This window comes from Anas acuta, chromosome 7 (assembly GCF_963932015.1).
Source record: "Anas acuta chromosome 7, bAnaAcu1.1, whole genome shotgun sequence".
Classification (NCBI taxonomy): Eukaryota; Metazoa; Chordata; class Aves; order Anseriformes; family Anatidae; genus Anas; species Anas acuta.
Genome location: NC_088985.1, coordinates 18,090,069 through 18,102,101, shown reverse-complemented (window position 1 = coordinate 18,102,101; position 12,033 = coordinate 18,090,069). Strand labels below are relative to the sequence as shown.

The 12,033-nt window shown below is 46.5% G+C and overlaps 1 protein-coding gene across 5 annotated transcripts in view; it reads right to left on the bottom strand.

The window, feature by feature from the left end:
- Nucleotides 1-9,022, bottom strand: part of GBF1 (golgi brefeldin A resistant guanine nucleotide exchange factor 1) — a 101,151-nt gene extending 92,129 nt beyond the window's left edge. For 4 of the 5 annotated variants that reach the window (XM_068689618.1, XM_068689619.1, XM_068689621.1 and 1 more), the window contains exons 1-3: nucleotides 8,815-9,022; nucleotides 4,345-4,450; nucleotides 2,988-3,054 (exon numbers count right to left, since the gene is read on the bottom strand). In XM_068689618.1, the coding sequence (XP_068545719.1) occupies nucleotides 2,988-3,054; nucleotides 4,345-4,450; nucleotides 8,815-8,822 (181 nt within the window). In that variant the 5' untranslated portion in view covers nucleotides 8,823-9,022. The remainder of the gene's footprint in view (nucleotides 1-2,987; nucleotides 3,055-4,344; nucleotides 4,451-8,814) is intronic. The other variant, XM_068689624.1, reaches the window with a different exon arrangement.
- Nucleotides 9,023-12,033: the final 3,011 nt, after the last annotated feature.

Genomic DNA, 12,033 nt, shown 5'->3' with positions numbered 1-12,033 from the left:
CAGACAGGTTTATGCTGCTCATCTTAGTTCAAGATTCAACTATTAAGTTTATCTTGGAGTAACATACACACCACCCAAGATGAGAGAACATCAATTTTTCTGTTTTTCACACCATAGCTATCAACATTAAAACATATCCAGTATGTGAAAGTGTAAAAATTGCACAAAATAAAACCAATGAGAGGGGATCAGAGAAGACATGCTGTTCATTTTCAAATTATTAAACAGCTCTTATAAATCTACATAAAATTAAATTTCACTGCTAGAATTTTAGAGAGTAACATCATTCCCTGTATGTCAGGTCCAAGGCCTTTCAGTAGGTACGCTGAACTGCAGAAATGCAGCTATTCTTACCACAGGCATGGGTTTGTTTGTGCTGAGCAACAGCATCTTCTCTAGATGTTTCCTTCAGGAGCCCATTTAGACATTACAATGGGATGGGATGCCACTAGATAGTTGCAGGCAAGGATTTACTATTTTTGGTAATCAAATAAAAGACATTATGTAATTTACTTACTCTTGAGGAGCAACACTTTGAAATGGGAATCTTTAGCTGCGGGAGGTATACAGTGCATCTTTAGCCCCTTGACCAGGGTATTTCAGCATCACAGTCACGACAGAGTTAATACCCACTAGCTCAGAGGAGAACAAAAGGTACTCCACTGCAACATGCCTAACATTTACATTGCCTCTCTTTGCTCATTAAACAGGTTTTGGTTAAATAATGAACAAACTGTATTACAGACTCCGATGAGAATTCCAAAATTATAAATCAACTGGTAAAGCCCAGAGGAGAATGAAGGGAGTGGGAGGGAAGGAAGGATAATATTGACTAATATAAAGGGCGCAGCTTGACAGTGGATATTCCTGCCACACCTGATCAAACATGCTCCATGGGGGAGGGGAAGGGGGGGCGAGAGCAAGAGGGGAGATGGGACAAGGCAGCCTGAAATTTGCATCCGGAACAGATTAAAATGGGTTCTTGGGGGATTGAGAAAATACATAATATATATTACTATAAATGCAAAATTGTACTAAAAGCTAACTCAAATGTCAAAGATTACAGCTTGAATAAATTTAAATATAAAAGCAATGTGTTTCCATGAGCTAATGAAAGAGACATGAAAGGAAGGTCCAGACAAAAAAATAATAATAAAAAAAACTCTGCCCCCACCCCCAAATAATAATAATTAAAAATAATAATAATAAGCTTGGACTTTTCATTGCCTGGAAGATGAGGCAGTAGACTCTGTATCAAAGTATTGCTTGAAATCCAGCCTGTCTAAAATGAAAAAAATGAACATAGCAATGATGTCCTATCTCAAGACACTAGTCTACACATCACAAGTCATTGAAGATGAAATTATCTGTTCAAAAGAATCCCATGTAATCAAACCAATCATCATCATCATATATAAGCAATTACTAGCTCAGCGTAAACCTACTTACATGATGACTAATACTCACAGAGAGTCTCTCAGTATGTGGAAATTGGCTTTCTCTAACATGAGCAGATACTCAGCTTGCATTTTTTCCCAACAAGTCAACAGCATATTGCATCCAGGAGCTACAGATTAATGGCCAGCCCCTGACATTTACTCGTATTGCATTTGTTCAAGCATCCTGACATCTCCCCACCTTGTTGATCAGAAGTGCTATTTGCAATAATGGCAAAGAACTTCAGGAGTCTCATCTTCAAAATTTTATCTCACAGAAGGACAGATTAGTGCCAGGAAATCATCCTCCTAAAACAATTCTGATGGTTGTATGCATATCTTACAGAAGATGAGTGAGCTTACAGAAACACACAAATCCACTCATTTAGTCTGGGGAAAAGTGTAACACCCAGAACAAAGATATCCAAAAATACAAACTGTGCAGGAGTTGCCTATGATGTCATGACCTCACAGAAGAGTCCTGCTCACAGCCAGGAGACGTTCACCAGGCAAACAAAAATAAAGCACTACACTTGCAGGCAGCCACAACCAAGGAAGAAATAAGGGCTTAGAGCTGGCACAGGTCCTCAGCACCTGGACGGGGCGCTGCTGTAGTTCTAGTGAACTTAGTTTTGAGGAGATTTCAGGCTCAGCACTGACACGAGAACAGGAACATTCTGCAATCAGAAATGCGGTAAGTCCATCTCAAATTTCAGCTGTAGTTCAGAACAATCACTGTGATAAGGGGATCAGAAATAAGGCTTCCTTTAGAATACTGCAATCAGTAAGAAATTTTGGGAAGAACCAGCAGAATGCCACATACAGCTCAGCATTAGCCTCACTTCCAGACTATCAATATATACTGGGGTTAAACAGCTACTCCTGAAACTATAAACAGAGAAAACGTGGGTGGAAATGGGAAAAATTGTCTGGGAGCAAAAACCTAGTCATAATCCACATCACAGCCATATGCTCTACTTCTGTAATTAATACAGAACCCCAGCTCCTTTCGGTGCAACTGGTCACAAAGTAAAACACTCAAATCTTGAGTCATTCGTGTCAAGATTCAAGAGGTGCAAATGAAAAGTCAAGTCTCATCTTCACTTCTTACTGATAACAAATGATGAAACCCAACAAACTGAAGAATTTAAGGAGAAACCAAATAATGGGAGACACCTTTCCAAGCAGATTTTTCTAGTCACTCACAGATCAGAAAGCATAAGCAAAGCACAAAAAGATTATACATAATAATATAGCAGATTTCCCATATTACTACAAGCTTTAGTATAATCAAAAAAAACACGTAAACACACACATGGATGGATGGATAAGTCCAGATAGTGGCAACAGTAGTATCTGTATGCTAGTTTAGTACTCATATTATTCATCTGGAAAAGCATATACTTATTAACTCTTTTCTTGTTATTCAGTATATGATCTCTGGGTAGTAAATAAGACAAAAAAGCACACTTGCACACAGAAGGAAATATAACATTTATTTGCACGTACCCTAGAAGGCACACATACCTGCTGATTTCTGCATAAGCTTACCTGTTATATTATTCAGCACTTCTTTTAAGACGCTAAAGCTATGCAGCAGGGGATCCCTTTCTTCATCCTATAGGTTATATATAGGAAGGAAGTCATTAATAAAGCAAGAAGACAAATCTTAATGATGGACATGTAAAGATCTCACCTTCATATTCAAAGAAGCACTGTGGGTTGCGTTTATCACTGTCAGCCTGTTTACTCCATCAAAATCAAGGCAAGCATTTTTATTTTCCTTCTCGTGCTACCCAATGCTGTACAGCTTAAATGTCAACGAATAAGTTCAAGACTGAGCATTCTACTTCGGTTTTACTGTCCTTAGAAGTATTTCTGATTAGCCTTCCACTGTTCAACAAATTTCAGAGCAGATCTACCTCATACCATATTGAAATGGCTCATCTGGATTTGCTATAATGTTAATCTATGCAGATTGTAATGGGAACAGAAATAAAATGACATTTGGTGCCATTAAAATAACTTGAAGAAAGAATCACGTTATGAAATTTATATGAAAAGCTGCATCCTTTAGCCTTAGTTTATCTTTAGGATATTAAAATAAGGAACAGTAGTTTCTCCAAGCTATGTACATCTGCAGCCACACCTATGGGGTGGCAGTGAGCACTAATGAAATGCCCGTTAGAAGGAACCCTGCCCTCTGACAGACTGAAAGCACTTGGGCTGGGTGACAGCCACCTGCTATTCACATGGCATTCTGAAGTGCACCACAGATGCAGCACACCACGCGCACACATCTGCGCTGTGGAAACCATAAACTGACCAAGGCACCATTACTTAGAAACGTCGTGCTAATGGCTTTTAATAGCACAGGTATGAAACTATTAACGGGTTCCATTCAAGAGTGCAACTAGCACTCACAAAACAGAGCTAAAACAAACATACTTTGCCATGTGAAAAATTTAAAACTACCGCCATATATAGTGACTTCCCCAACTGTTATTTCATGGCTTCATGATCAGAACCATCAAGTGTAATGGGGTACAAAATATATATACAGATATTTCCCTTAAAAAAAAAAAAAAAAACTTTTAAAATTCCTGATATACTAGAAGATAAATAGAAGATAAAAAGTCTAAATGAGATGATTCTTGTGTGGAATAAAATCAGAGGTTTTGTTTGTTTGTTTACAGGGTATACAGGTAGGAGACTTCCAGCTTTGTACCTCTGACCGTCACTAACACTCAAGAAACCAAAACTGCTTTCCATGAAACAATGCAGAAAAGCATTCTAACTTTAGTTACAAAAGTACTCCTCAGAGTGCCAAAAAGATGGAGGGAGTTTTCTAAAACCAGACGGTTTCTGCCATAGCACGAACAGGTAGCAACAACCTAAGGTAACTCACCAGATGTGTGTGAGTGCTCCATCGGGCGTTACGCTTTATGGCTCCCACCACCGCGTTGATTTCACCTTGTACGATGTAGATGTTTTTATCCACCATCCTGACGACCCTGAAAATGAAGATTATTCGATTAATTTTCAGCCCCTCAGAATCACTCCCTTCCTCAGACTCTAAGGATCAATCTGGCCCTAGTCAAGCAGGAGGCCTGCAGAGATGAAAAAAAAAATAACTCCACCACTTCTAGATCTTTGTTTTGCGCAAACACTTTTTTTTTTCTCCCCAAAAAGAAGACAAAAGCAAGGTACTTTTCCACAAAGCGCGTTTTCAAGAACAGGAGAACAGACCATTAGTTAGAACAGGACATCTGCAATGCAAGACAACTTCATCAAGGCACTTTCCTCTTTTTTCCAGCATAAGTAAGTTCAGAGAAAGATACAGTGTCAGGGTACCAGCAGGCACCCCCATGACAATGCCACAATACACTCATCTCCTGCACTTCTGCAAAGTCCTGCAGCTCTAAACAGAACACAAAGCTCATCTTGTACTCTGTTAAATAAGCATCAGGGGCTTGAATAAGCTGCCTAGAACAAAACTCTTTGGGACTTGAGACTTGGACAAAATAACATCGTTTATAAAATGCCTTCATTTCACACCTGCTTCATGAAGAAGGCTTCTTAAGAAAGAAGACGAGTACAAAAAGTCAAGAGTAAGATCCCACAAAACGGGCAAAACCAGATGGAACATGGGGAGAAAGTGTGAAAGCAAAAAGTAGACATTTACATTCACGGAGCCTGAGGGAAAAGCTTAAATCTAACGTACCCAAAGAGAAAGCCAGAAGAGAAATATTTTTAATGGTCTGAGAAAAAGAAACCAAGATTAGTCTACTACAGGGTTGTTCTCTCTCCACTAGCTATAGCCTAGATATAGTGGAGTGTAAACAAATAACAATGGAGAGGAATGAACAGACACCGCTGTTTGTAGAGAATAAACAGGACTTATAAAGAGACCAGAGTCAGATGATGCCGTGTCTGCAAACAAGTATTTAGTGAAATGGTAGATGCTAATGAGACTTTGTCAGAAGCTATGAAAGGAAAACGAGGAACCCAGTTTTAAAACCCATCAGGACATCCACAGGAAAGGAAAGGACTGGAAACAGCTGAAATGCTAATCTCAGCACTTCCAATCAGGCAGGCACATTTAAAGGACTCCATTGGGGTGGGGGGAGAAGAAAGAATATAAGGATTTTTGTCTATTAGCAAAAGCAAAGCCAGGAGGACACAATTTTGGTCCATCACCCCAAGCTTCAGAAACACCGCCACACAAATCTCAGAACAGACATCCTGGATCTGTCAGGCTTCGCTTTAATTAACATGTTTGAATTATCAACAACACTTCAAATATACAAATATTCTCTGAGCGAAAGAGACTAATTTGCTTCAGGACTCTGCAAACAAGAAAGAAAAATATAAAATGATGCCTTATCAGGGGAGAGCCTCCGATTTGTTGTTTCGATTTGGTATGTTTGCAACAGGGTGCATAATCTTACAGCAACGCTGCTTCTTACTTCATTGGGTTATTTAGAAATAACCGTATTCCTGAGAGTTACACAACAAATTGGGGGCAAAGACAAAAATACTTGATAACACGGGAACTGGCATGAGAGACCAGATGAATAGTTTCTCACTCCCTGCTAGATGATTCAGAAAAATAAACACCCAGCTGTGCCAAGCAGTGTGCCTGGGCCCTGAAGAACAACAGCTTAGAACCTCCCTCCGCATTTGTACATAGCAGAAGCGCAGGGATTTTCCTACTCATTTGTCCAACGCTTGAGAGATGTTCCCATCCCAACAGTAACCTATTTCATGTAGTAGTTATATGATGGCTTTACAATGTGATCCCTAGTTTTATGCAACCTTTTTCTACCTCAGCATGTCATTTTTATATTAGTACAACACATTTATGGGAAATTTTATCTCCCTTATAAAGTCCCTCACTTATCTCTTCACTAATTCCAATATTTTCCACATCTCCACATAGAAAATCTCAGAATAAAACACTGGTCCACAAAGGCACTTTTAAGCAAATGTTGTACATTCAAATTTGTTAAAACCCACGTTTCGCTGCCTTCCCTGCTACAAGCCAATGCTGAGCACGTAAACCTGGCAGTGCCATTCGAGGCATTCAGCAAACTGACTTCAGGAAACAAAGGCTCCCCTAACCTGATTTGGAAAAGCAGGTAAAGAAATGGCAAACATGTATCAGTGCCCCGCACACACACTGATACTCAACAGATACAGTGCCATTGAAAACAGTATCAAAGCTTAAATACTATTCCACACACTGCAGAATTTGCCCATGGTACTATTTCTTCTGCCTTTAAGCCAAAAGAATCATGAAGAAAATCGAGCCCAGTCCACCACAAACACAGGGTAAGGATGATAGAAAGTCCTCCATTTAAGCTTGCAGCCAACCAAGAAATGGTACTAACACGTTCCAAAGCAAACCACAGCCAACTATCTTTGTTCATGGAAGAGATCATTGCAGCTGTGTGCTGGAGAAGGAAACAGAAAATAATTACAGGGGGGCAAAAAAGGCCAGAGAACTATTTTCAGGGAGATTCGCTTTGCAAATTGGACTCAGCAAAAGCATCATCCACCCTGTAAAACCATTTAAAAGTTTATTTCAAGGATGGAAACATCTTCTCCAAACTCTGTACTTCCTGACGCTTACCCTTTTTCAACTGTCAAGACAATTTCAGCATTCAAGCAACAACTGCTCTTGCTTCAGAGCTTAGTGTAGATGTTCTACACTGAAAAAAAAGTTGTAAAATTGAAAGTAATGCTCTGAAGCTTCAGAGAAAGTTAAAAGATTTACCAGACCAGCACTGGGTGATGCACTGGGTTTAGGAACACCTGGGGGTAGTCAAACAAAACCATTAAATGTTTGTTCAACCTACAAAAAAAAATGCTAAACAGGATTCATGTTAGAAGAGTATGAACTAAAGAGTGGGATATCCTATAACTGTTGGACAGGCTGCCAGAACTGCTAATGCTAAGATCAATAAACATTGAAACGAGCTCCCGAGTAAAGCCATGGTTCCTCCAGCTCCTGGTGCCTTCAGATCAAAATGGGATGCCTTCCTCAAAAGGAATTTTTAATCACACACAAGACAGTGGAATCAGCATGGGAACACCTGGATGAACTTCTGTGGTCTTGAGTTACACAGAAAAATCAGGAGAAGTCCCTACTACATTTCAGAAGCATTTTATTTTCCCATTTCCTTGGTTAATCCTGCACAAAGTCCTATTTCTCTCTCATGATAGGTTCATGCACCTGCTGAAGCCTACAGACCAGTCCGCAGCTTTTGCTCCTGCTCAGAGCTTCAACTGGCAGCTCCAAACCAGCGCAGCTGCCCAGCCCACCTCGAGAAACAGGGAAGCTGTCATCAGTCACGGCCTCACTGCTAACAAGGTCAGAAGACTGGAAGAAGGTAAACACATGAGAATTTCATAGAACAACAAAGTCTAACACCCACACACTTGTCAAAGCTTTCACCAATGCTCTGCGGACAGGAACGGCCACTCTTCTGAGACTCTTTAAATAGCACCAGATGCAAAACTTTCACGTAAAAACAAGGGCAACATCTACACCTGCAAACGTGACCTCACACGTGCGCTGAACGCTCCACTGCTCAGCCCTGAAGCACGCTGTCCCAGCGCACAGGAACCCCGATTTCTTCCCTGGGTGTTCCCACAGGCACACTTTTAGGAAGCGCTGCATTCCCTGCGGGGCAACACCTGCAGCGCTGCTGGCAAGCAGGCAGCAGCAGAAGCCTGGCCGGCTCCCATCACCTCACCTCTTCCTATCGGTACTTTTAGCCCTCAGCCACGCTGAGGGACCCAGCCCCGGTGAAGCGGCTGCAGTGGGGCGCAGCGGGGAGCGGGGACGGGTTGGGGTGAGGGGCGAGGGGGCACCCGCAGCCCAGCTCCTGCTGCCTGCCCCTGCCCCGGCCCTCACACTGACACACGGCGCGGAGCTGCCATGCTGACACACACACAGCGTGCAGCCCCCCCCGCCCCGCAGCCCACGGGACGGCTCCTGCCCGAGCCCCCTTCTCCCTTTGAGGCCCCTGTCGCGATAGTTCACTCGACAGCCGCCCCCGACAGGGCCAGGCCGCGGGCCTGGAGCCGCTCCCCGAAGGCCGGCTCCTGAGGCCTGCAGGCACAGAGCCCACATGAAGGCTCTGTGTGCACAGCGGCTTCCTGCGGCCCCTGTCGCGGGCGAGTCGCGCCTGTCGCGACACCGAGGCAGCCGGGGGGCTGCTGTCGCCGTGCCCCCCTCACCTCCCCCCTCCCCCACCGGCCCGGAGCCGCCTCAGCTCCGCCCCACCACCCCCCCGCGCCCTCCCTGCCCCCCTCCCCGGCCGTGGCGTCGCGACACTATCGCGACAGGCGGCGGCCGCCCGGCACTGACCCCCGCATCCAAGATGGCGGCGCCTGCTCCCCTCGGCGGCCGCTCCGCGCATCGGTGGCGCCGGGGCTGGGTGGGTGCCGGTGCCCGCCCCCTGCCCGGCCCGGCCCGGCCCGGCCCGGCCCTGCCCCCCCCTGCTGCCCGCGGCGTCCTGCGGGCCCCCGGCCGCCACCGGCCCCGCTCCGCTGCGCTCTGACGTGGAAACGGGCGCACCCCAACCCGCTGCCTGCTCGCTGCGCTGACGGGCAGCCCGCGCAGCCAATCCGCGCGCGGCGCGGCGGCCCAGCCGGCCTCGCCGCCCAATGGGGAGCGCGGAGGGCGAGCGGAGGTGGGCGGGCCTCGTGGGGATAGGCGGGAGGGAGCCAATGAGAGGCGAGAAGGCAGAAGTAGCGGCGCGCTCAGCCAATGGCGGGGCGAGCCGGCAAGCAGGGGGCGGAGCTAAGTCGATGGGGAACAGCAAGGGTGGTTGAGAGGGAGCCGGGAGGCAGGGCCGCCCGCGCAAAGCATTGTGGGGGAGGCGGGGGGGGGCAAAGGGCAGTGGCCCTCAGGGGGTGGCAGGGCAGGGCGGGCACGGGGGGGCCTGCCCCAAAGCTGGGCTCTGTCCTGAAACATAAACACAAAACTAACTGGTCACTGCCCTAAAACACGAAACTGGTCACAGTCCTAAAACATAAAAGTGTTCACTGTCCTAAAACATTAAACTGGTCCTTGCCCTAAAACTGGTCCCTGTCCTAAAACACAAAACTGGTCCCTGTCCTAAAACTGGTACCTGTCCTAAAACATGAAACTTGTCCCTGCCCTAAAACACAAAAGTGCTCAAGCACCCACCACAACCCTCACCCGCAGAGGAAAAAGCCACCACCTAAGCAGCTGGCGCAACAAGGAGGCTGCTGGCTCCTTCCCTTCTGCCCCACTGCAGCAGCACCAGCAGCCCCCTGGTACCTGCAGCCATCTGGGGGCTCCCCGAGCTGGTGGTGGTTTGCCCTCTGCCCACCCGCTCCCCTGTCGTGGCAGCTCCTGTCACAGGGCTTGAAACCCAGCCAGCCCGCAGCCTTCTGCTTCACCCGAATGCATCTTAGTGCATTAATAAAGAGCAAACATTGCAATGTGCTTTGCATTTTTACTCGCCATCCAGCACTGCATTGTCTGGAGAGGAAAACAATACAGCACAGCCCCGTGCTGTCTGGGGAGAAGCAAGTTCACCCGCACGCACTGTGCGCTGCGTTATTCAGCCGTCAGGCACCCCAGCACCCCCCTGGCCTGACAGAAAACCCTGTGGATGCTGTAGTGCCGCACCGACAGCCCAGTCCGGCAGCAATAGGGAACTTTGGGGTCCTGGATTGCCTGATCCGGCAGCACAGGTGTGCACAGCTGTGTGCAGACCACATGTGAGCAAATTGGAGCCTTACACACAGCACAGGACAGCGAAACCCAGGATCAGAGCAGCGCAATCTGGGCAAATCCCCCAGGTTCACGCTGTGTGATCAGGAAAGCTGGGCTTTACACTCGATACAAAGATGCAGCCTTTCTGCTGAGTTTTTGTTTTGAATGTTTCTCCTCAGCCCACAAGGAGCATAAGGAGGGGCTGCAAACAGCGACAATCCTCCACGCAGCCCTTGCCCAGCTGCTTCTCCAGTTCACCTCCTTCCACGGGAGGCACACGAGCAGCCAGCTGGTTGCGCAGAGCAGTTTCCATGGGGCACTCCAACTGCTCGTGGCAGCCTTCGTTCGGGACCAGATTGCCAACGCAATAGCCTGCTCCCCACAAGCTTTGATGAGAATATAACAAATCCGTGCTGCCAACCACCTCAGCCTCTGCAATCTGCACTGATGGACGGGACCAGCTTTGCACGGTCCATTACTCTTGCTCAGCTCCTGCCAGTTTGCGGTCATCCACAGAGGCCAGATTTCAGACACGCAGGCACACGCAACACGGGAATTTTCCACCAGGTTAAATAGTCTGGCAGAGGTTGAACTTCCACCCCCTTTTCATGGAGGCTTTTGCTATTTCTCTAAGGCTTAGTGAGGTCTCCAGAAAAAAGGCAAAGAGAGGGATTTGGCTCAGAAGGTAGAAGCAGTTGTCGTGGCTAGGAACTACTTGCAGTCACTCTCCCCAGAGCTGAGAATCCAAAAAAGAAAAAAATAAAAATGAAAAAGCCATTAAACACTGAACGCAGTTGTTCTCAGCAGCTGCTCCTTTCCAGAGCAAGCTCAGGTAGAGGCTAGCCCACAGCCAGCTGAAGTCTCTCCAAATGGAAACTGATGTTCTGCATCTGGTGCAATCTGCACTCAGGCCAGGACCTACAACTGAAGCAACAGAGCTAAACTGAGAGACTCGAGAATACTAAAATCCTTCTCTGGAAACTCTGCAGAGCACAACACTGAAGCTGCAGAGCAGTCCCATTGGGCTGAAACATCCTCCCGGCTGTTCTACCTTCCCCATGTCTCAGGAGTGCTCCTGCACTTCCCCGTGACATGAAGCTCTCCAGACAAACATCCCGATGTAGCGTTTCCCATTGTCTCTGCTTGGCCACGAGAAGCCATGCCTTTTTGGCAGGAGCAGCCTGACCTCAGTCAGTCCTATCTTCGTCACCTCTTGGCTAGGCTACGGCTATGTGATACACCTGGGCACGAAGCCCACAACACTGGCAAATAGCAGCTAGAAGAGCATGCAGCAGTGGGAGCCCTGGCCACCACGAACACATCAAACCCACCCTCCACTCCCTGTGCCACCTATCCCAGGAGGCCAAGCCACATTCAAGCCTCACTCCTGATCTTCAAAGCATCTGAGGGCATGGCACCAGCGTGGCTAAAAGATTAGTTAAGACACAAAGGTGGAAACCACAGTCAACAATCAACAACTTCACCACCCTCCAGGAGCAGCAGAATGACTGAATTTGGCTGTGGCAGAGTTTTCTTGGAGAACAAACTCCTCCTGGCTGGTAAAAAGTAGAGTATGTCTAATGTGCTGAGTAATTCCCTCCTTTTGCACATCCAATCTCTCTGCCAAGATGTGAGTCAGGTTTGCTCTGGGTTTTGTTTGCTTTTGCTTTTTTTTTTTTCCTCCTTCTATTTTCTAATTAACACAAAGTAGTAACATCTGTCTCCTGAACCCAGGTGAAGTTCTTGGTCTCTTCTGCAGCAGCAAATCCTCCAGCTGGCAAGACAAGATGAACTACCGCTAAGTCTTGGCACCAAGCACAAGGGCTGCTACTACATTTC